This window comes from Phalaenopsis equestris, unplaced genomic scaffold (genome assembly GCF_001263595.1).
Source record: "Phalaenopsis equestris unplaced genomic scaffold, ASM126359v1 Scaffold000765, whole genome shotgun sequence".
NCBI classification, from domain to species: Eukaryota; Viridiplantae; Streptophyta; class Magnoliopsida; order Asparagales; family Orchidaceae; genus Phalaenopsis; species Phalaenopsis equestris.
The window spans coordinates 309,991-332,930 of record NW_018165205.1 but is presented as its reverse complement, the minus strand read 5'-3'; the positions used below and the strand labels follow the sequence as shown (position 1 = coordinate 332,930).

The 22,940-nt window shown below is 33.7% G+C and overlaps 1 protein-coding gene across 1 annotated transcript; it reads left to right on the top strand.

Moving 5' to 3' along the window:
- The first annotated feature begins 20,786 nt into the window (after nt 1-20,786).
- Nucleotides 20,787-22,568, top strand: LOC110031076 (protein DETOXIFICATION 49-like). Its single transcript, XM_020734117.1, has one exon. It carries the CDS (start codon nt 20,906-20,908, stop codon nt 22,508-22,510), a length of 1,605 nt encoding a protein of 534 aa, XP_020589776.1. The 5' UTR covers nt 20,787-20,905; the 3' UTR covers nt 22,511-22,568.
- The last annotated feature ends 372 nt before the right edge of the window (nt 22,569-22,940 follow it).

Genomic DNA, 22,940 nt, shown 5'->3' with positions numbered 1-22,940 from the left:
TTTTTTTTTTGGATTATATCTTGCATTTTTTTTCCATCCAATTAAAATCAAGAAGCTAAAATTGGTCTGTATTAGAACCATCTGGTTCTTTAAAAAATGGACAGTTTTTTCTGATTCAACTCTAATTCTGTCCAAATCAATTTCGATTCTATGATTAAATATGTTATACTGGTCGACCCGGTCTTTTTTTTAATAACCAATCCAATAGGACTTTGAGTTTTTCAATTTTAAAGACTTTAGCTCTTCCCCATGTAATCATCTTTTTATTAAGCTTAGTAAAATGATTTTCTAATCTAAAGGGTTTCTATAATAAAATGAACATAAGTTAAATTTATTTAAAAAGTCATTAGATGACACCACAAAAAATTGTAATTTCAAATCGAGATCAACATGATTATACAATGAATAATATATTATTGATAAAAGGATATAATTTAATTTTGAATAGCTTAAATAGGTTGATCCAATGTGTTAGTACTCTAACCATTGAGATTTGATTAAGAAATTAGTTTATAAGGGTCAAACACTTGTATGACATGGTGAAACTTACCTTAGTTGAGAGAGGACAAACACCGATTCTATAAGCATAACTCTAGAAAAAAAAAAGGGGGAAATATACTCTTTTTTTTTTCTTAGTTTGGCCAAATAAAATTATTTCATGAATGGTGGGGGTTGTATAATTTTAAAAATAAAAAAAATAAAATTTTAGGCCAGACAATTGCCCAACTAGAAAAGAGCATATTCCACCTCCATTTATATGCAAGGAAATATCTTTTCTGTTAAATGACAAGTTCTTAATGCATGCTCATCAATAAATGCTCCAAAGTATGATAACATGGCATCATTAAAACAACTTTCTAAATTTGGTGACAAAATAAAGTGACAATGACACACATATCACATGCCTAATGATTGGGAGAAATATGTTAATTAGCCCGAAAAAAAGTTAAATCTTATATTATTAAAAACATTAAATACATGGATTATATATTTTGATGACATTTAGATTTCAAATGAAATTAATGCTCTTGCTAAGAGGCCTAATAAAGCTGCATAAAGGCACAAAATATTCCATATTAATAATTTTACTTAATACCATGACTCGTGATGAAAGTGGGCAGACCCAAAATTGTAGCGCTCTTAACACTATAGAGTTATAAGTTCTCAATTTATATAAATGATTGAAAGTGTTATAAAATATGTTTTATGTTTTTCTTGTCATGTTATTTAAATGTGATTAGGCTCATATTATATCCACTTGTACTAGATGAGATAAATATGAATACACACTTAAACTTCCTAAGGGTATAGTACAAATGTGATCTTCAATGTTGTGTTTTACTCCATTTTTATGTTTGTTTTGCATTACTGGAAGGTGCTTTTGTTGTCTTTTGTAGGACACATGTCAGAAGATTGATGGGAGATAATAAGATAGAATTTGGGCTAAGCATTGGAGTATCGCCTTGGAGCCAAGTGAGATGTGCCCAGTAGCCTGATGCCCTAGATCGAGGATGCGTGAAATACATAGGAATTGGAAAAAGGGCTCCAAGGCGCCATAGCTAGCGCCCAGGTACCATAGTACAACACTTAAACACCCAGTCATGTTGATTGATGGTTTTGATAGTTCAATTGCATTATTTGAAGCCTAATGGGATAATTTTGAAGATAAAAAGATCAAATGTGCTTCCCCGGGTAAAAATTAGAGTCTTGTAAGAGAATGTAATGATTGTGAGGGGAGTGTGTGAGAGATTTCTCTAGCAAAGTTTGTGTTATTCAATCAATCTGGTGGTGAAGGAAAGAATTCTAGTGTGCCATTTTAAAAGGTGTATTTTATCGGGTTTTTAATTCCTATACTCTTATATTTGATTTGTTTTATAAATAAAATGTTTTTTTTTTCCAACATTAATAACACTTATATTTTGTTTTCTTCTTTGAATTGGAAATCTAGGGATCTAATGTTTAACTATGCTATTGTGATTTAATCAATTTACACTGTGGCAAGGTTTTGACTTTTTTCTTTTCATTTACTATCAATCTGGACAGTTATTTAGTTAAAATGTGTTATGAACTAGTACTGTAGAGGTAGGTTAGCGGAAAAATTAAGTTAACATACACTGATTTTAGATAATAGGATTATTACTTCTAGATTAGTGTAATTACGAAGGAAAATAAGGAATGCTTGGAAAATCTTACATAATTTAGGCAACTAGACAATATTAGAAGTTTCTAAATCTTTTTAGCTAGGGCAACCAAACCAGCAGAAAACTATAGCCAGAACTTCAAAAAGACTATCTAGTACTCTAGTTCTAGCCTAACACACTATCTAACATATGGTGTCTTAGTCAAAACTTCTAAGTGAGGGTGAAGGTAAAAGGCTAGTGTATGTTCTGAAAGAGTTTTCATCCCCGACCCCATCTTAAGAATCCAAGGATTCTTAGAGCGTCACTAGATGTAAGTTTTTGAAAAAGAACATTAAAAGTTTGACCTTATGTATGCTCTAAATTATATGCATTAATTTCAAAGTATATTTGAAATATAATGCATAAATAATAAAAATATAAATTTTATACTTTTAAAATGGGTCATAAGAAGGAAAAGCCTAAGTAGCACCAATTAGGCCCCTTAGAATCTTAACACAACATATGCATCTTATTCACAGTGCGATAGCTGGTATTGCCAGCTCGGACGTCCTCATGGGAAATACACACTAACGCATCATGACCAGCAGCGAGTAGGCTTGATATATAAGTCATCCCCAAAAAGGACATTTGAATGTTGAAAGTGAGTGTTAGAGAAATAGTGACTCGAGCAAATACTTACGATAATCTAGGATGGAGCAGTAATAAGCAAAATGACGTAACTCTTTGTCGGCACTAAAAAATTGTGGGGTTGTTAAGTTGTCGAATGCTAGGATGGATATCCCAACACCCGTTTTAATTTAATTTAATATATATAATTTGGAAAAAAAGATAGTATTTTGGATTTTGGAAAATACAAAACTGGATCGATATCATATCCCTAGTAGTTTAAATAAACGAGTCTAACGTCTCAATAATGTATTCATCCCGAAGGATAAACACACCACTTACTGATAAGACTCGATTAAATAAACTAAAGATTGTATGGCATTCGTTAAGTCTGTAAAACCATGTTATGTTGACCGATAATTTTTCTTATTTAATACGAAGAATTAAATAGGTTTTATATTAAGATGGGTTCGAAAATGCTTCCTATAAGGGTAAGCCCCTATAGTTAATTACATCATAGATAACTAAAGAAAAATCTCAATAAAAATCTGGGGATATTATCTTCAAAGAGGTCAAATGAATAAGAATTTTCAACGGGATCAGACAAAGAGGTGTGAAAGGGGAATGACTCAAGTTTGGAACATTTTATTTTGGAATCCATAGGAAAAAAGACTAGGGGATGTCACAGATTTTGAGGAGAACCTCAATGACTTCCCAAGCTATCCTACTATTTAGCTCCAGTTTTGGAGATATGAGGAGAAGTATTTAGGTGTTTCATCCTGCAAATTTTATTATTTAGGGCTTACATTTGTGTGAAATGATCACACAAATAGCCTGGAAGATTTAAGGATTTAGGTTGTGACAAACAATAACCTCGGAATCCTAAAGCAGGTTAGGGCTTAAATTGTATAACAGAGTTATACAAAGGCCTAAAGATAAATTGAAGATATATGTTGTGTAAGCAAACAACCCCAAAATCTTATGGATTATTATTTAATTCTAAGGAAAGATATGCTGCTGTAGATCTTCTTGCGATGTTTTTTTTTTGAAGATGGCCCTGTTGCCCAAATGCTAGCTCCAAGCTCCTCATCGTAGAAAGTCTCATCGTGGCGAGTTTAAGTTTTCTAATGTGTCAAGTTATGATATCAAATTAGATGTCCATATGGTTATGGTCATTTTAATATTATGGGGCATATTAAAGTTGATTAGAGCGACACCGGTTAGGATCCCACGGTTCCCTCGTTCCGGTACCACTATTTTCTATCACACTATTTTCTTTCCGGTACCACTATTTTCTATCAAATTCACTTAGTTCAAATGAATTTACTAAACTCAACTTAATGAGTTCCATATCTTCATTTAGACAGTGAGAAATCTCGTTAGAAATCTTAGGTTACCTCCTCCGAGGGATTCCCAATCATTCGATAGAGACGTCTTAATTTAGTTACAATTGTTGTTTTGTGATGTCTATGATTAATTTTTGAGTTATTTTATATTTTGAATATTATGGGGGTGAATTTTATCTTGATTGATTTCAGTTTTAGTTTTGTGGTTATCTTAAAGGTTTTAGTTTTCATGCATGGTGACAGCGTTGTTTAACACGTAAGTTTATGAACATAAAAGTACAGTGTAGAAAGTACAAGAAAAGAAAGTACTATAAACTATAAAAGCGTACCTGGCGAGTCTTCTTGTTCCTCCACCTGAAAGTTTAGTACTTGCGAGACATATATATATATAACTTTTGTAGGAATTAACGCATGCTTGTAGAAAAGGGTAGGAAATACAAACTTAAAGTGTGCCTATCAAATTCTATGTCATATCTTGGTGTATCTAAATTTTAATGATGATCCCATTAAACAAATTATAATAAGATCACATATCCTTCAAGATTTCCAAAGGATCATGAAGAAGTTTTGGGAAATACCTTAGACATTTCATAGTCCTTGGAATTATCTCGAGTTCATTTTGGTTTTATCATATTTGCTATATAGTTCATCCAATTAATACCCTTTTGTTGAATGAACTTGATGTTTTAATTATCCCTTAAGTGAAATAATTATCACTTGATATCTTACTTATGAATTGTATAGGTAAAGACCCTTGGGGGCAACTTGACTCAATTAAGGAATTTAGTTAATTTGATTATTTAAAGCAAGGGCTTATGGTGTTTTGAAGATTTCAAATTAATTATGGTTTGTTCTCTAAATCTCATTAGATGAAATTTTTATTAAGCCTAATTCACTACTAAGCCCTTAAGATTTAATGGGTAGATTTGTAATTTTAGAAAATAAAGGTTTTGAATATTTGTGCTCTCAATCATGAACTATAAATTATATTAAAACCATCAACTAGGGTTCAAAATTAGTGAATTATGAACTACCAAATCAACCCCTCACCTTAGTATCCCTTTGTTTAAATATTCTTCCAAATTTTATTCTTCCAATTTTCCTTAATTTGAAAAATTATGAATTTATCCTTTATGAAACTCAAAGTGAGGTTGGTTTCTACCACTTATCTCTTTTTATGTTTCAATCATCAAGGCATGTTATTTTGAGATCATTTAATACCCATTTACCGTCTAGATTAGGCCTAAATATTAATTAAGCTCTAAATTGTAAAATTACACTTTTGCCCCTAAGACCTTAACACCCCATAATTCATTAAATTAGACTCAAATGACTTGAAAATTTTATGTTACCTCACTCATGGGTTAATTAAAACATTATAAGAGAAAATGTGGCTTTTCTGAATTTATTTAATTTTTATAATTATTTTTAATGCAACAAATGGATTTTCAATGAAAATTTATTAACTTAATCAAAATAAGACTTCTGTCCTTAATAAAATTATTGGAAGTTAATCTAGGTCAGAGGGGCACTTGGACCAATTTTCATGATTTTTGAGATTTAATTTAATTATTAAAATTATTTGTTTGTTTTGAGCATTAATTAAATATAAAATAATATTTAAATGGAAAATTGAGTTTTATATTTTTATTAAATCTCTCTGAGTCCAAGGAACCAAAAGAAATAAATTTCATAATTTTTTTATTTATATTTTAATTATTGGAATTATTTTAGTGAAAAATTAGAGAAAATTCATTTTTTAAAGCTTTTAAAATTAATATCTTGACTTAAAAAATTAGGAAAATTATTTTGGTTGGTTTCAAGTGACCAGTAAACTAAATGTGATATTTTAGTATGATTTTATAATTGTAAATTTTTTATGCTTTTTTTAATTATTTTTAATTATTTAAATGGCCAAAAATAGCCCAAAAATGAAGTATTTATTTTAATTTAAATTTTATTTTTCTTGAGTTTCTCTGGTCATAAGGAGCTACCAAAATCAATTTGGTGATTTTTTAAATTGTATTTTAATTATTATAAATATTTTAATATAAAAAATGTCATTTTATCTTAAAAACTCATTTTAGTGATCAAATTAACTTCAATTGACTTGAAATTTTTATCAAAAGCCCTCTAACATTAAATTATAGTGTGGAATAGTCTTTGTCATTTACATTTATAATTACTCCAAATTGATTTTCTCTTCATTTTTAGGATTGGTGACAATTAGGGTAAATTTTAATGAGTTAAATCAATTTTATATTTTTTCTAGGATCATCTAACCACAGTAAACCTACCAAAATAAAGTTTGTATTTTCTTGATAAGTATTTTAATTATTATAATTTTTATACCAAAATAGGGACCATTAACTTGAAAATAAGATATCTCTAGTTAGAGATGCCCCCTAACTTTGAAAAAATCATGGGAGATGCCTAACAATAGAGACATCAAAAGCTCCATGGTCCCATGCCATGGTGAAATGTTTATGCAAATGGAGAATCAAAATAATGAAAACTCAATTTAATTAATTAAAAATAAAATATGCATCAAATGGACATGAAAATACTTCCACATTGTTCTCTTCTATTTACTAAGTAAGAGAATATTTTTATTTTATTTTTGTAATTTTTTTACGCAAAGATATGAATTTTTAAATTTCTAAGGGTTTAAATAAATAAAAAATGCCCTACTTTTCTACTTATCCACGCGGTGCCACGCAATCCTCGTATGCGTCGAGCTTTCCCCGAAGCGCTACCATTCGACGCTGTCTTCCACGCGTCTGCCTCGTCAGCCCGCCTTGTCTAACCCTCAATCTCTTCGTTTAATAAATGCGCGATCCAAGGGCTGCGGGTCATCGTCCCCAAAGCTTCTTGCCCGAGAACCGTCCTCCTTCAAACCCTAATATCTCACTTTATTCTCAACAAATCAAGTGAGGTTTGTTCCTATCGATTCGTCTTGATTAGACGCACACATCCATACGGTTAATCCAACCCTCAATCAACTCTATGCTCATGGAGAATCAAATGAAGTTTGGTTTAGGGTTAAGTTCCAATACCTTGGTCCAAGAGGTGAAGCCTCATTTGAATGCTTGTGGAAGCTTCATAGGGGTCCCAAGAGCTCGAAGATGAAGCCTCTGGTCATGGTGAATCGCCTAGACCCAAGTTCGACCAAGGCCGATTTTGGGTGTTGGTCAAAGTCCACCCTAGAGTGCTCTGGTGATGGGGCTTCTATGAGGGATCTTCCTCTCTCACTGTGGGGATGGTGTGGGTGCAATTAATTTGAATTTGGCGGAGTATTTGGAGGTGTCCTGTTTCTGTCTAGGGATTGAGCTCCAAAATTGAGCTCGAGCAGTGGATTTGAGTGGCTAGGGATGGTTGGGTTGAACTCAAGAGGTCTTAAGGAAGCTTTGGAAGCAATTTGGCAGAGTCACCCCAATAAATTTCAAGCTCTCTCTCTTTGGCCATGGAGGGTGGGTTTAAATAGAGGGGGAAGGAGAGGCCACCAAGGGAAATTGGTGGGTTCCCTAGGTTGCTTATGTTGATGCCAACAAGGTACAAACATCCAATTGGGATGAGACAGCTTGGATGAGTTTAATTTTGAGTTTTAGCCTAGGTGGAGCTTTTAGATTTGAGTTTTTCAGTAGCCTAGGTAACCGGTCGACCATGCTCAGGTCACCATCTAGTCTAGGAAGGTCAAGGCTTGGTTTTGGTGAAGTCAATTGGGGTTGGCCATGTGTAAAGGCATGGGATTGAAATAGTATGGGGAAAGGGCCATTTTGGGTCAAATTGGGTCAAGGCATGGTTTGGGTTGGGTTCAGCCACCAAGGTTGGTCTTGAGCTGAAGAGGATCAAATGGGCCAGCTAAATTGGTGTGGAGAAGTCCCCATCCAAGTGATTTGGTTAAGTATGAGGTTAAGAGGATTCATTAAAAATGTTAAAAGCCTTTTTAAGGAGACTTGAAAGTGGCTTGGTCTCTTGCCATTAATAGTTTGATGATGTAGCATGGCTCTCATGGCTTGGGAGAGGCTTCATGGCTCCCCTTTGGCTCGGTTAATTTTCATGATAAGGGATTTTGAATTTATTTGGTATTTTTGGTGAAGTTTGACTTGATTCTTGATTTGTAATGATTTTATCATGAATTTTAAACTTAGGGAGTGCTTTTAATTGGATGATGAAGAGAAAGAAGAGAAAGAATTATCATGTGGGCTTTAGATTTGGGCTTTTGAAATTAAATGTGGTGGGCTTGGGCTTTTAAAATGGAAATTGAGTTTGGGTTAAAATGTGGGATAATAGAATGTTGAGTTTGGTGTAGGAGAATGTTGTGAAGGATTTGAAAAAATTTCAAGTCATTTTGAGTTGAATTGATATGCCAAATTAGTCGATTTGGGCATATAATCAAAATTGGGCCTTTTGATTTGAATGAAATTGGGCTTGTAATTGGATCAAATTGGGCTTTAATTTTGTTTAAATTAGGATTTGGGATGCTGAATTTTGATTTGAAATTAAAATTGGGCAGGATTGGGGTCAATTGGGCTAAGATTGGGGCTAATTTTGGGACATTTGGGCCTTTAAAGGGCAAATTGGGGCTTTTGGTCAAATTGGACTAATTTGGTTAAATTGGATCAAATTTATGATAAAAAAATTCAAATTGGGAATATTTGGGATGGAATTTTTAGTTCATGAATGGCATTTTGGTAATTTTGGCAATTTTTTGGGATATTTTGAAAATTTGATAATTTTGGTGAATTTTGGTCAATTTAGGTAGTGTTGAGGGGTTTTAGATGATTTTTTGGAAAGATTTGGGTATTTTGGGTAATTTTGGAAAAAAATCAGGGTTGTAAGGGTATTTTGGTAAATTTGGCAATTTTGGGCTGAAATGGGCCAACAAGCCATGAAATCATACTCAACCAATAGGAGCCATGTGAGAACTCATTTTGGATGCTCAATATGTTGGTTCTAACCCTCTTAGCCAAATACTGGGGGTATAACGTCATTCATATGAGCTTTCTAAAAGGAGTCAGGAGACCAACTTAAGGGGTCATAAGGTTTAGGTATGTGAAAAAGGTGTAGTGTGTGCAAGTTAGCCCCACCAAAACCAGATCACCGAGGGTTAGTCCTAAGGTCTGACCATCCTATGGGGGACTCCCCTTGAGCTCCTCCATATTGACCCCACATACTAACTGAGGTTAGGACCAACATGTGGAACTTTAAGTTGAGTAAATAAGAGTTTGGAATTTCTAATTGTGAGGGTTCCTTTTCTAGTCCTCTAAGAATAGTCAATAGGAAAAAAATCCTTTGGCTAGACCCTAGGCTACTAAAGAGGAAAAAATAGACCTCAACCAAAAATGAGGTCAACACTCATGTTAGAAAAAGTTATACACCTGGTAAGCTTGATGTGCAAACCATCCCTGACGCAAAAACGTGAGTGTAAAAAGGTGAGTGTACAGAGATAGTGACACAGGAAGTCTTCAAGAATTCAAGTCATGGATATATAAGATGCAATGCGAGTCAAACATGCAAGGTTGGATAGCACAAATGCGAACGCGTGGTATGGTATGAAGTGACTTCAGGATGTCACAAAGAAAATGCATAGAGTAATGTGCTCATGAGGGGCACGAATACTCACCATAAGCATGTAAGGACACATGCTTACAAGTGCTTGACAAGTCGTGAGTGTGGATGTGCTGATACATACAACATCAAAAGCATGCAACAAATTCAACATACCAAATGCAAGTGATCGACCAATCGATCAGACTGGTGGTGGCCTATTGGTCGAGTCGACCAAGGCGGTCGATCGGGTCGGCGTAAGAAGATCTCTACGTGTATTGTGGCATTCTCTACCAAGATAGAGGCACACTTCGCTAAGATAAGGACGGAGCTGAAGGCCAACATGGCCATCAAGATGAATGCTGAGTAGGATTCCTTCCGGTAGCTGATAAGGTAACGTGGAAAGACAATGGAAGCATTGGAGGAGGAAGACGCGACAGAGGACTATGAGGATGATGATTAGGAGGGGCTTCTTTCTTTTTTAATGTGTATTCACATTTGTACATATATTTTTTTCTATGAACAGCGATGTACATATTTTAGAGTAGTTGATTAGATAATTCTTTGTTTGACAGCTATGTTATTTCTTTAAATACTTGGAATTATATATTAAATGTTGTGATAGTAGATGTGTTAATTTAAATACGAAAGAAATAATTTATTTTTTTTTCCTTATGCTACATGTATTCGACGGCTTTTTAGCAGTTTTGCAAGGGTTTCAAACTTATTCGTAGGCAAAACAGACAGTTTGCTAATAGAAATTTTTACCGAGGTCTAATCAAAACATAACTAACCGCTCAAGGTGTGTCACAAGAAAACCACGAGCGCGACACTCACGCCGATTATAAAAAATGACGCTTAACCAATGATTTTTTTCCTGCTTTAAAAAACTGATATGTGTGACATTTTTCTGACAGTTAACCTATCAGTTATAAAAAATGACTCATAAACAATGTATAACCGACAATTTTGCCAGCTTCAAAAAACATATGGGTGTGACACTTTTCTTACGTGCATGTCGCTGCTTTTACTGATGGAAGAACCGTCTGTTATACGAACCGACGACTTGATTTTTCTCAAAAAAAGACATCACATTAAATTGTCAGATAACAATCGGTAAATTTATGTCATAGAAATATCAGTCAGTTTTGGAATTACCGACAAGAGTTTTACCTACGAGCTTAGAACCGTTGGTAATCCTCGGTAAAGTTAAACACGACGATTTTTCTTATCATAACCAACGAATTCTGGTCATTGGAAAAAACTTAAATTCCTGTATTGTTCATGTCTCAAAAGAAACTCCATGTGTTTATTTCAATGTCTCAAAAATGAATCATGTATTTATTTCCATGTGTAAGAAAAAAAAACTCATGTGTTTATTTTCACATCTCAAACAGAAATTCCATGTGTTTATTTCCATGTCTTAAAAAGAAGATCCATGTGCTTATTTCTGCCTAAAAATAATGTTTTATAGTTTCATGTCTCAAATAAAACTTTCATGTGTTTAGTTTCATGTCTTAAACAAAGTTCATATGCAATTTGACAAGTCATCTCCCTAACTATGTAACATATACAAAATATGTACAAGTTTATATGTCTAGCTCATTAAAGATTCTCATTTAAGAACACATGATTTGCATGCTTAACTTCTAAAAATATAATTCTTGAGCTATTTCATACTTATCCCTTCCTCATATTAGACTCACTCATATGCTTAATATTATCTTTGCATGATAAAAATATTTTGCAAAATTTTCCTTTCTTGTACGTGAAAATCTTGGAAAATTAACTATGTATGTAAGATTTCAATATGAAGAGTGTAACTATGAAATGATTAACGAAACCATTTCAATCATAAAAGCTTCAATATAGAACAATAAACCAAACACTAAAAATCAAACCAAGGAGGAAGAACCAATGAAACATTTAGGATAGAAAACTAATTGTTAATAATTGAACTAAAAAGACCTTGAGTTTTATAATGATTGACAGACTAAGAACTAAAATAAATCATGAATTAAATATCAAACTCCCAAAGCAACTTTAAAATCCACAAACTTAAATGACAGGAACCGCCATTAGGCAGATCAGCTGTGAATCCTAGGTTGGCCTACTTGAGAATAAAACCCAGGATCACACACACCCTGGGTTTCTTCATTCCACAAATTATGAATAATTCAGTCTAAAAGCTTAATTTAGATTACTAAGTACTCATAGTTTGAGCTAATGACTAGGATATATAAAACAAACAACATTACTTCCTTGAGCTATGTAGGGGCCCGAGAATGAAGAAACCCATGATTACTGATCCACCTTAAAATTACTTATTTTTAGTGCATATTTTATGATTGTTTTATACATATTTTTAGTGATATTGCACTTTAAAGTAAGATATTTTGTATGTTTTTGGTTTCAAGTACATGGAATGGACATTTGGAGAAAATGAGAGAAGACTGAGCAAAAATAGTGCAATTTTTATGGTGTCTTAGCTCAGCTCTCTGGCGCTATAGCGCCACAGACAAGTGCAGTGGGTGCTATAGCACCCAGATTGACGATATAGCGCTAGTAACTTTCATTCTATAAGATACATTGAATTTGGCTGAACTTTGAATGAGTGTTTGAAGTAACCATTGGTTATTTTCAAAGATCTATTAATAGGGACGAAAAATTAGATGAAAAGGAGGACTTTTTGGCAGTATTTGAAGGCTTTATGAAGAAAACCTTTCCAAACACTTTTTATCTCAAAAGAAAACCTTTCCAAAGCTTTTAAACTCACAAACCTAACTTTTATGCTTCAAAATTTTCTAACTTTATCTTTCCTTAAAACTTCAAACCACTTCAACAAACATTAATAAAATTTAATAAAAATTCAACAAAATTAAAAAAAAAACTTAATAAACTTCAAATTTTGACAAACTTTAACAAGCCGAAAAAAGTTTTAACAAACCTCAAAATTAACTTTTAACAATCTTAAAGCAAATTAAATAATTTTGAAATTAAGTTTCACCAACTTTGAAATAAACTAAACAATTTCAAAATAAATTTTAAAAAACCTTAATAACGATCAAATAAACCTTAACAACCTCTAAATAATTCTAAACAATGTTCAAATATTTTCAAGTAATCCTAAACTTCAAATAATCCATGATTATTCTCAAAGCATTTTAAACAAAACTTAAAAAAAATGAAATGTCTTCAAGAAAACTTTAAAATTACTTTAAAAACACTTCAAACAACTAACTTTCATAACTTAAAACAAACTCTAATCAATCAAGTCAAATCAAGTTAAATCAATCTTTCAATTTAAATCAAATCCAACCTACTCAAGTCGTCTGCCTAAGAAAATCCATCCAAATAAAATATTTTCAAATCAAATCAATCAAATTCAATATTTTTTAAAACCAAATCAAATCTTCCAAACCAAATCTAATTTATCAAATCCAAACAAATCAAACTCTTTTCAAACAATTTATAATTCTAATCTTCAAGGCACACCTTCTTCTCAAAGTTGGTTCACCCTTTTCTTCAACCTTTCTATGAGAGATCATTATTTGAATTTAAGTCTCAATATTTCAATTCCAATTTAAGTCCTATACATTGACCAGAGATCCCGAAACATCAATCTTCAGGCTACTTACATAAGCTAATATATTGATCAAGAGTATTCTTAGGAGGCACAACTATTAGGTTGTAATTAATTATGTCGGCTAACGTTCATTGGTATACTAAATAAAAAAAACAAACTCTATCCTACACCTATACGATAGGGGAAAATTCTCTGGCTGACGTAGAACCATAACTCTTTAATATTTTCCTCATATGAATAGTCAGATTAATTTTAAGATAATATTCTATCGCTCTGGATAGTATATTATTCTTCAAATGATGGATATGATCATTTAGATGAAAATATTCCTAGATATATGGTGGAAACCTAATAGTAAAATATCACTCAACACATGATTTTCTGAAGCTCATGACCCTTTTTTTAATATCTTTAGCAAGCTCCATTTACAATTCCAAATAAGTTATCAATAGAATGCCTACAACTTCAATCAGGTGGCTATACATAGAGCTTAGATTAGAGTGCATGAAGTATTTTTATGGATTTGGAAAGCCCTTGTGTGGGTTGGAATGAAGGGTCACATGGTGTCTTGTTTAGGTTGGGTCAAAAGTAATGGGAATGTATAGGTTTAATGGAGGAATGAGAAGGCTGGATATAAATTTCAAGGAGTTGGGGAAGGTATTGGGATGTAGTGAGTGAGAGTGTTGCTTCAGGGTTTCTCTGCTTTGCAAAATGTGCACATGTTGTTTTAAAATTTCTATGAGAAAGAGCTCCTTTCAGGGTACCAAAGGAAGTTGACCTAATAGAGGATTAAGGAGGCTTCCTCAAGTGTTTAGAAACTCAGCCAACTACGTTGTGCCATGTGGAATAAGAGTTTATGGAGGGGAGTGACTTGTTAGGTTTTGATTAAAGAATTTGAGTTGGGTTTTTTTGGATTCTGAGGTGGGCTAAATTGTGGATGGAGGTGTAGGATTAAAGGTTTGTTGGGTTTTGGGACGAGGCAAGTGCCACATTTGGAGTGTTGGTTGATATTCCAGGGTGTGAGGGCTCAGGTTGGTTATTGGATTTGGCTGACCATGGGCTTGCTTTGGAGATTGATGACAACATGTTTGAGTAGGGTTTAGATCAAGTTGTCTTGCTAGTTTGGTAACTGTTGGATTGGTGCTTGGCTGGTGGTTGGAGGAGTAGATAATGAGCTAAATTGGAGACTAATTTTGGTTGCTTTCTTAGGTGTATTTGGTGTATCTTTATGGGGATTTGGGCATGTTTAAGAGAAAATTTAATAAGGTTATTAGTGGGTGAATTGTGGTTAAATTTAGGTGAGACATGGATGTTAGTCTATGTGAATTTGTTTAGTTATTTAGAATTGGATTAGAATGGATTCCAAATTGAATTTATTAAGTTTTATTGTACGATTTAGTATGGAATATTGTTTGATTTGGGTGTGTGAATTTAAATTCATTTAAGCTTGGGTTTAAGTTTGGATTTAATTGTGCCATTGAATTGGATTTAGGGTATGAGCTTATATGCTTTGAAAATTATTTGATTGGTTGTATTTTTTGTTTAAATAAAATATGAATTTATGTGTTTTGATTACTAGGTTTGAAGTTTTTTGAGTTTAGGCTTGATTTGTTTTTTTAACTTTGATATGGATTTTATTTGGATTTGTAATTTATGTATAAGTTCAAAATTAATTTGAATTAAATTTGAATTTAAATTTTAGATGTATAATTATGTTTATTCTGATTATTTATTTTGTTTAGATTTATTAATGAATTTTGGTTGATTAAAATTATTTAGATTTTAAATTTCATCAATTTTTAAATTTTTGTGTTTTAAATTTGATTTTGGTGGATTTGATTTCAATTTTGTTGAATTTGATTTTATATTTCATCATTTTTTTTCTTTTAGGATTAAAAATAAATGCCAAACAAATTGTGCTCATTTTAAACTAAAGGAAGTAGCCAAGAGAGTGGTCCAAAGTGGTAAGGTGGGCCCTTAGGTCTCTAATAAGCTGACTAAGCCAAAAGGGGTGGCTCTAAACATCCTAGTCCATAGGGTGAGCCAAGGTTCCAAAGACACTTTAGTCATGAGGTCAAGCCACTAAGCTCAATGGGATTTATAAAGGCAATTTAAAACTCTGAGAGTTGCTCATCTCTTAACTTTAATAAATTGACTATGATCCACACTTAACACTAAACTATGTCTTAAGAATTACAATCAAGCCTTTTGCTATCCAAGGGAGCGAAATTTTGGTTTCAGGTGTTAACTTTTGGCCTCAACCATCCACTAGTCATCTAGAATATCCTCAAAGAAAATCCTAAGGCTAGATCCTAGGCTCTAAAGATGAGTTGGTAAGGAGAGATACATCTCACCAAAAATGAGGTCAGCACTAACATTTTTCTAAAGCAATGATCCAAACATTTTAAGGTAAAAATGCTATAAGAATTGTTTTAGAAGGCATGACTAGTTGTGTGTTTAAATGTGTAACAAAAACTAAGTGCCAAAGCGATTGAGAAAAAAAAAAGCAAAAGGATATACAATAGATTTTTAATTAATTATTATTTTTTTTGGAAAAATTTACATATATAACATTCAATTTATTTGTATTTTATATCTAACACACACAAACTTTATAATTACTTATATTACACGTTAGTATCGAAATCACATCAAAGCATATGCTTTAAAAGTGCACTTCAGATAAATGTTAGTGGTATTTTTTATGTGATTAAGATAAAATGGTTGACCTATATTATGCTCAGAGCGGATAATTACATTCACAAAAATTCATAATATATATATATATATATATATATATATATATATAGATATAGATATAGATATAGATATAGATGTATTCATATAATGAAATTTCTAGGAAATTTTTAATCCACAAGCAAGCCATACAATCTTATCCATCTTTTACCCATGCGAGATATTCAAACGCAACAAATTTGTTTCTCAGAAAGTTAAAGGAATCCAACACAAATTCCTTTCTATATTTCATCATATTGTTAAGAAGGGAAATCAACTTAGTGCTTTCATTTCAATAAAAGTAACAAAAAAGGACAACAAAAACACGAAATTTATGTGAATTCAATCGACAAACTTTCTCCACCTCTAATGTGCTCCCGAATATTGTTTTGAATAGCAAGTTATAAATTTCACATTTCAAGAGTACATCCAAAACAAGCAACGTTCCATGCATGTAATTTCTTCTTTCTTTTCTTTTCTTTTTTTATCTCTTTTGTAAGCCCATCCATGCATCAGAACTCCAAGTTGGGTCTGACTGTATACGTGGCAAGCTTTAATTAAAGTGCTGATGTAAAACTGCATCAGGATACAATAACTTTTTCGATTTGAGGAGGCTTTATCTTTCAAGGAAGACCGTTTAAAATCTAAATTTGAAAAAGCTTCCTTTTTAAATTTTGGTTTTGTATGATGCGAAAATAAAAAAATGCCATTTTAAGCCCAATCGTTCATAATGAAACTGTGAAACTGTAGTACTTTTGACAAGGCCATGTATAAGTGACCTCAATTTGGCTTATTCCCACTTACAGTTGATTTTATGGCTAGCAACTCGATTATGACGCTACTGTCGCTCTCTTAGTTAGCCTTTTTAAAAGATGAACGAGTGATTTTTGATGATTCCCCATCTTGCAAATACAATCTCTTAAAAATAACACATAGTTGTTTCCATCTTATAGGTTAAAATGTTTTTTATTAATGGATTAATACACGCAAAAATAATTAAATTTCATAAGAGACATTAAGGTTTTTCAAAGTTAAAATTTTGGAATTGGAAAAATCATAGATAAAGCAAACCACTATATATGGTTTATTAGCTAATATTGGAGAAGCATCAAGCAACGAATAGTGTCTGAGTCGAAGATGCTCATCAAGTGGTGACAGCTAGAGGATAAAAATATAGTGATGAAAGTTGGGAGATGGCAGTTAGACCGTTATGATCAAGAAATGATTGTCACTTTATGACAATCAAAATGAAGACGGTAAAACAACCGAAAGAGTAATTTATTCATTCTATTCAAAAATTTTGATTACTCCATCGAATTTTCTTAGAAAATAAAATATTTTAATGACATTAAAATTAGGTAATCTTTATGTTTATTAGATTTCCTTTTGACTTTAAATATTTAGAAATTTGAGAACGTTAGATCCTTTCTAAGCAGTGTGAAGAAATTTGTACTCATGCTTTCAATGGTTGGATTTGGGGAGATTGGGACTAAGATTGCTTTGTGTGAAGAAATTTGTACTCATGCTTTCAATGGATGGATTTGGGGATGTTGGGACTAAGATTGCTTTGTCTTGGTGCCGCTGAATTTATCTTCATAAGCTATTTGTTTCTACTATAAAATTGTTATTGTGAAAAGCAGGGCTGTAAATTTGTGGAAGCAAAAGCTCAATTTGTCCCAAAGTCAATACCGAAAGCATATCGTTCGCATTTTCTTGCATTAAGATCTGTTCCGAATTGGTCGATTGTCTCGGTGACGGGTCAAGCTTTTGCCATAATCTTTTTTTTTCAAGATCTAAGATTCCTTTAAGCAGTATATTGTTTACTTCCACCATTCAAAATAATATACTATTATTATTATGTCATTTTTAGATCATTTTTATCAAAATAGTGATATTTTTATTTGAAATGAAAGATTTGGGTGATATAAATCTAAAAAAAGGTAAATTTTAGGTGTTTGACATGTAAATATGTCGGAATTGGGTCTTATCACTTATGTACGTAAATGCCCCTTAAATTTTAAAGTTGGCTAATAATAAAATTTTGGAATATTTACATACATACCACTCAATCCTAATGCATTTACATACCTAACACCTAGATTTCAATGTTTACTATTATTCCATCTTTTATATGTATATATTTCTGAAAGCTCGAAGGCAAGTATATTAATAAAGGAAGGTACAAGGGGTTTAGTGAGTGGGTACAGGTGCCTACTCATAAGGTATACAACTCACTTAGAAGTGTCTAAAAAAGTACAATATTCCATCTTACATATATATGAAACTATATGTTTTTAAATTTTCAAAAATTAAAATTGTGGTATTTTTTATCTGAATGAATGATTTGGATGATATAAATATAAGAATGCAATGTTTAGGCGCTAGAAATCATATAAATACATGAGAACTGGCGGGAGTGCGCAGAACCAACATTATTTTTAAGGTTAGATAAAATCACAAAATATAAAATTTTTATCAAACACTACATATAAAAAAAGTATATTGATGCGAGCAAAATTACTAATTTGCATAAACAATATTAAAAAATATATATTAAAATTTACTATAACTTGTTTCTCTAATTATGGTATTTTTAGCAACAACTTTTTTTGTTTCAAAAAAAAGGAAAAAAAAAAAAGAAAAAAAGAAACGGTTCCTCAATTATGAGTCATGACATCACATATTTCTTGTGCGCATGGGGGTGCATGGCGGACAGCCAATTTAGCTAAAGAAAGCTAATACGTATTGCATGAGTATTTATGATATGACCTCATCAAAAAGGCCTACATATCTATCCAAGCACTCCTTCCCAACCTTTCCTTCGTCTATTCCAACATGCTCCCCACACGCATCCACTTGGACGAGCACCGTAGGATTCATTTATTAAGATATTACACATAGAAAATTCATACATTATTTATGAATGTTGCCCCCTTTCATCCCCAGGCCCCACATTTTCATCCAAATAATAATAATAATAATTTAATTATGATCTTCTTTTTTCGCTTAATTACAAAATTGCAAGTCCCCCTTTTTTTAAAATTCATAAAATTGCCATCAAGTATGTTTAAAATTATTAATTGATTATCTTCGTGCAAAATAAAATAAAATATCTTTAAATATGATGAAACATTTTTTTTTAATTTTTAATAAAACATATTAAGGGTCTGTTTGGGACAGTTTATTTGGTGCGGTAGCGTTTTGAAAACACACCTGAGATGTTTGGGTAAACTGTGTTTTGACAGCTTATGCGTTTTCACACTGCACCTGTCTAGGTGCTGTGACAGCTTTCTGGTTGCAGTCTGGCTTTTCCAAAAAAAATAAAAATTTGTAATAGCTACCGCACCTAACTTATCAGTAGATTATTTTTAATCAGCTTATCAGCGGAGTATTCAATAAGCTGCAGCTGCCCCAAACAGACTTTAAATATCCTAATCAACTAGCCCGGGTGCTTTTTTTTTTGTTTCGTTTAATATTTATATCTTTGTATTAATCGATATTAAGATATTGATATTAGGATGATTATGTTCCACGCATACAAATTGAAATGCATTAACAATTTCTAATTGGGCTAACCTCCCCTAATAAATAATATAAGCATGCTCTCTACACATTTAAGAAAACATAAATATTTTTCAACGTAATTTATGTATTTTAAATTGTATGAGTTAAGATAGTGACCCATAAATTTTAGTGGTGCGTGTATGTACTATTAATATTACGTTTTAATAAATTAAAACACATGATTTGTATATATTGATAGGTTCAAGAAAATGAGAGGTTTTAATTAGGTTAGAAATTTTCTTATATATTTAAAAGTAATTTTGCATAGGAATGTTTATGTTATGTATGACAAATTATATGAAATGAATTTTAAAAATTGCAGTAATGTTCCGTAAAAGAAGACATTTTTTTTTTTTTCAAATTTATAACAAAATATTTTTTGTAGTAATTTCTCATACCCCATTTTTATATTATAACAAATCATGTATAATACTTTATAAAGCTCAACATATTTAGGGTCTGTTTGAGGAAAAATTATTTCATACGGATCGGACACTGCACGCGGTTTGTGTGCGGTGTCCGATCCAGACCGTAAATCACCTGATTTATGGTCCCAATGTATTTCGGTGGACCCCACCTAACATTTTTTTTAAAAAAAATAGAAATAATCCTGACCGTAGATCACCGTGATCTACGGTCAAGATGAACACCGCATGCAGAGATGCATGCGGTGTCCATACGCAATAATTTCTCCTGTTTGATACAGTTATGACTAGTTGTTTGAAGAAACTTTTGTCAAGTTGTTATAAAAGAAATTATTGTTTAAAAAGTTGTAGTGGCTATTATAAATTTATTTTATTTTTTCTTGCAGTTGGTTTAAGTTACAAAATACAGGTTCCCACCGAAAATTTGTTTAAGAAAACATGCAAAACACAGTTTTACCAAATATTTCGCACCGCAACCTTAATAAGAGAACATAATTCAGGTGAGAAATTCTTATTTAAAAAATTTGTATTTGCTTATTATGTTGAATTAGATTTTGTGCATAAACTAAATAATAATTGCAAACCAAAAATAGTTTAATCTAATTTAATCAATCAGCATTCAAAATCTTCATAATATTTATTTTAAATTAAATTTAAAAATTTTAGAACTGATGCTGACTAATATTTGGATATTTTTTGCAGCAGTAAACAATGTCATCTAAAAATCACAGAGAGCCGTTTCTGGCAGGCCAAACAGTGTTCCCCTGCTCCACCAAGCAGATAAATACTCGTCATCAAACCGGCAACAAGAATGTCTTCAGTCTTCTCCATCCCCATTCTCCCCCCTTATAAATCCTCAACCCACCTTTCTTTGTCTCTTCACAGGTATCCTTTCTTCTTCTTCTACTTCTTCTTTTTTATATCATTATCGCCATTGATAACACATAAACCATGTGTCAATCCTCCGCCCCGCTCCCCAAATCCTCATCCTCCTCCTCCGACCACCACCCTTCTCCAACCCAATTACCCTTCCCCCTCTCCAATCTCTTCTTAGACTCCTCCCCTCCGAGCAGCCATGAAACCCCCTCCTTCAACCCCAAGCTCCCAACTTCCTTCCCTGCTTCCCTTTTCCCCGAAGCAAAATCTCTCCTTTCTCTCTCCCTCCCCCTCATCCTCACCTCCCTTCTCCTCTACTCCCGCTCCATGATCTCCATGCTCTTCCTCGGCCGCCTCGGTCCCCTCCCTCTCGCCGGAGGTTCCCTCGCCATCGGCTTCGCTAACATCACTGGCTACTCTGTTCTCTCTGGTCTCGCCACCGGAATGGATCCCATCTGCACTCAATCCCACGGCGCTGGTCGCCCCCACCTCCTCTCCACCGCCCTCCGCCGCACCATCCTCCTCCTCCTCCTCTCCTCTCTCCCCATCTCCTTCCTCTGGCTCTCCATTCGTCCCCTGCTTCTCCTCGCCAAACAACACCCTTCACTCGCCTCCGCAGCCCACTCCTTCCTCATATTCTCCCTCCCTGATCTCATCCTCCAGTCCTTCCTCCACCCCATCCGCATCTTCCTACGTTCCCAATCCATCACACTTCCCCTCACCACCTCCGCCGCCTTCGCCGCCGCCTTCCATTTCCCCATCAATCTCCTCCTCGTCTCCTATCTAAACCTCGGCGTCCCCGGCGTCGCCCTTTCATCCCTCTTCACCAACTCCATTCTCCTCCTTTTTCTCATCCTCTACCTCCACTTCTCCGGTCTCCTTACCTCCCTTCCCGACAAACAAGACAAAGAAGATTGCGGCTGGCGCGCCCTCATCTCCCTAGCCATCCCCAGCTGCTTCTCCATCTGCTTAGAATGGTGGTGGTACGAAATCATGGTCCTTCTATGCGGTTATCTTCTCCATCCACAATCTACCGTTGCTTCCATGGGAGTTCTCATTCAAACCACCTCTCTAATCTACATTTTCCCTCACTCGCTCAGCGCCGCCGTGTCGACTCGGGTTGGCAACGAGCTCGGAGCAAACCGGCCGGAGAATGCCCGATGGGCCGCACGGGTCGGGTTATCGTGCGGCGGGTTGCTTGGTCTGACCGCATTCTTGTTTTCATTCTCCGTGCGGAACATTTGGGCTCAGATTTTCACGGCTGATGTGGAGATTGTGCGGCTCACCGCATCGGTTTTGCCTATTTTGGGACTATGCGAGCTCGGAAATTGTCCACAGACGACGGGGTGCGGTGTGCTGCGGGGTAGCGCGCGGCCGCGGGTCGGGGCGAATATAAATCTCGGGTCATTTTATGGGGTCGGGATGCCGGTGGCCGTTGGGCTGGCGTTTTGGGCCCGGTTGGACTTTAAGGGACTTTGGTTCGGGCTGCTGTCGGCCCAGAGTACGTGTCTATTTCTCATGCTGTTTGTTATTGGCCGCACGAATTGGGAGAGCCAGGCGGTACGTGCCAAGGGGCTCACTAGTGGGGCTGAGGTGATGTTGGGTGAAATGGAAGTGGAGGAGGAGGAGAATATCAAACTGATTAACATTAAGATTGAGCAGTGTAAGCAAGTGGTTTGAAGTTTGAGCTTCTTTTCTCCTCCTGAGATTGGAGGAGATGAAAAAAATGAATTAAAAATACCAGTTTTTAATTATCTTTTCTATATTTTCATATGAAATGACAATATGTTTTTTTGTGGGATTTTAGTTTAGTTAGGTTTCAGATATTGGAATTGATCTACTAAGTTTTTTACATGAGGGGAACTAATTTTTATTTATGTTCAACCCCTTTAGGAGTAATATGTAATAATAATAAGATGGAACCATCTCAAGGAATATGGTTACATTTTTATGTTATATGAAAAACATCATGAGCTACCTTTCATATAATTTTCTTTTAAATATTTTTTTTAAGACTATTTTCTTCATATATATTGTTGATGTATGTTTTTTTTTTTTAAATAGTTTACACATTTGTATTTGGAGGAAGATTTTGATAAAAAAATTCATG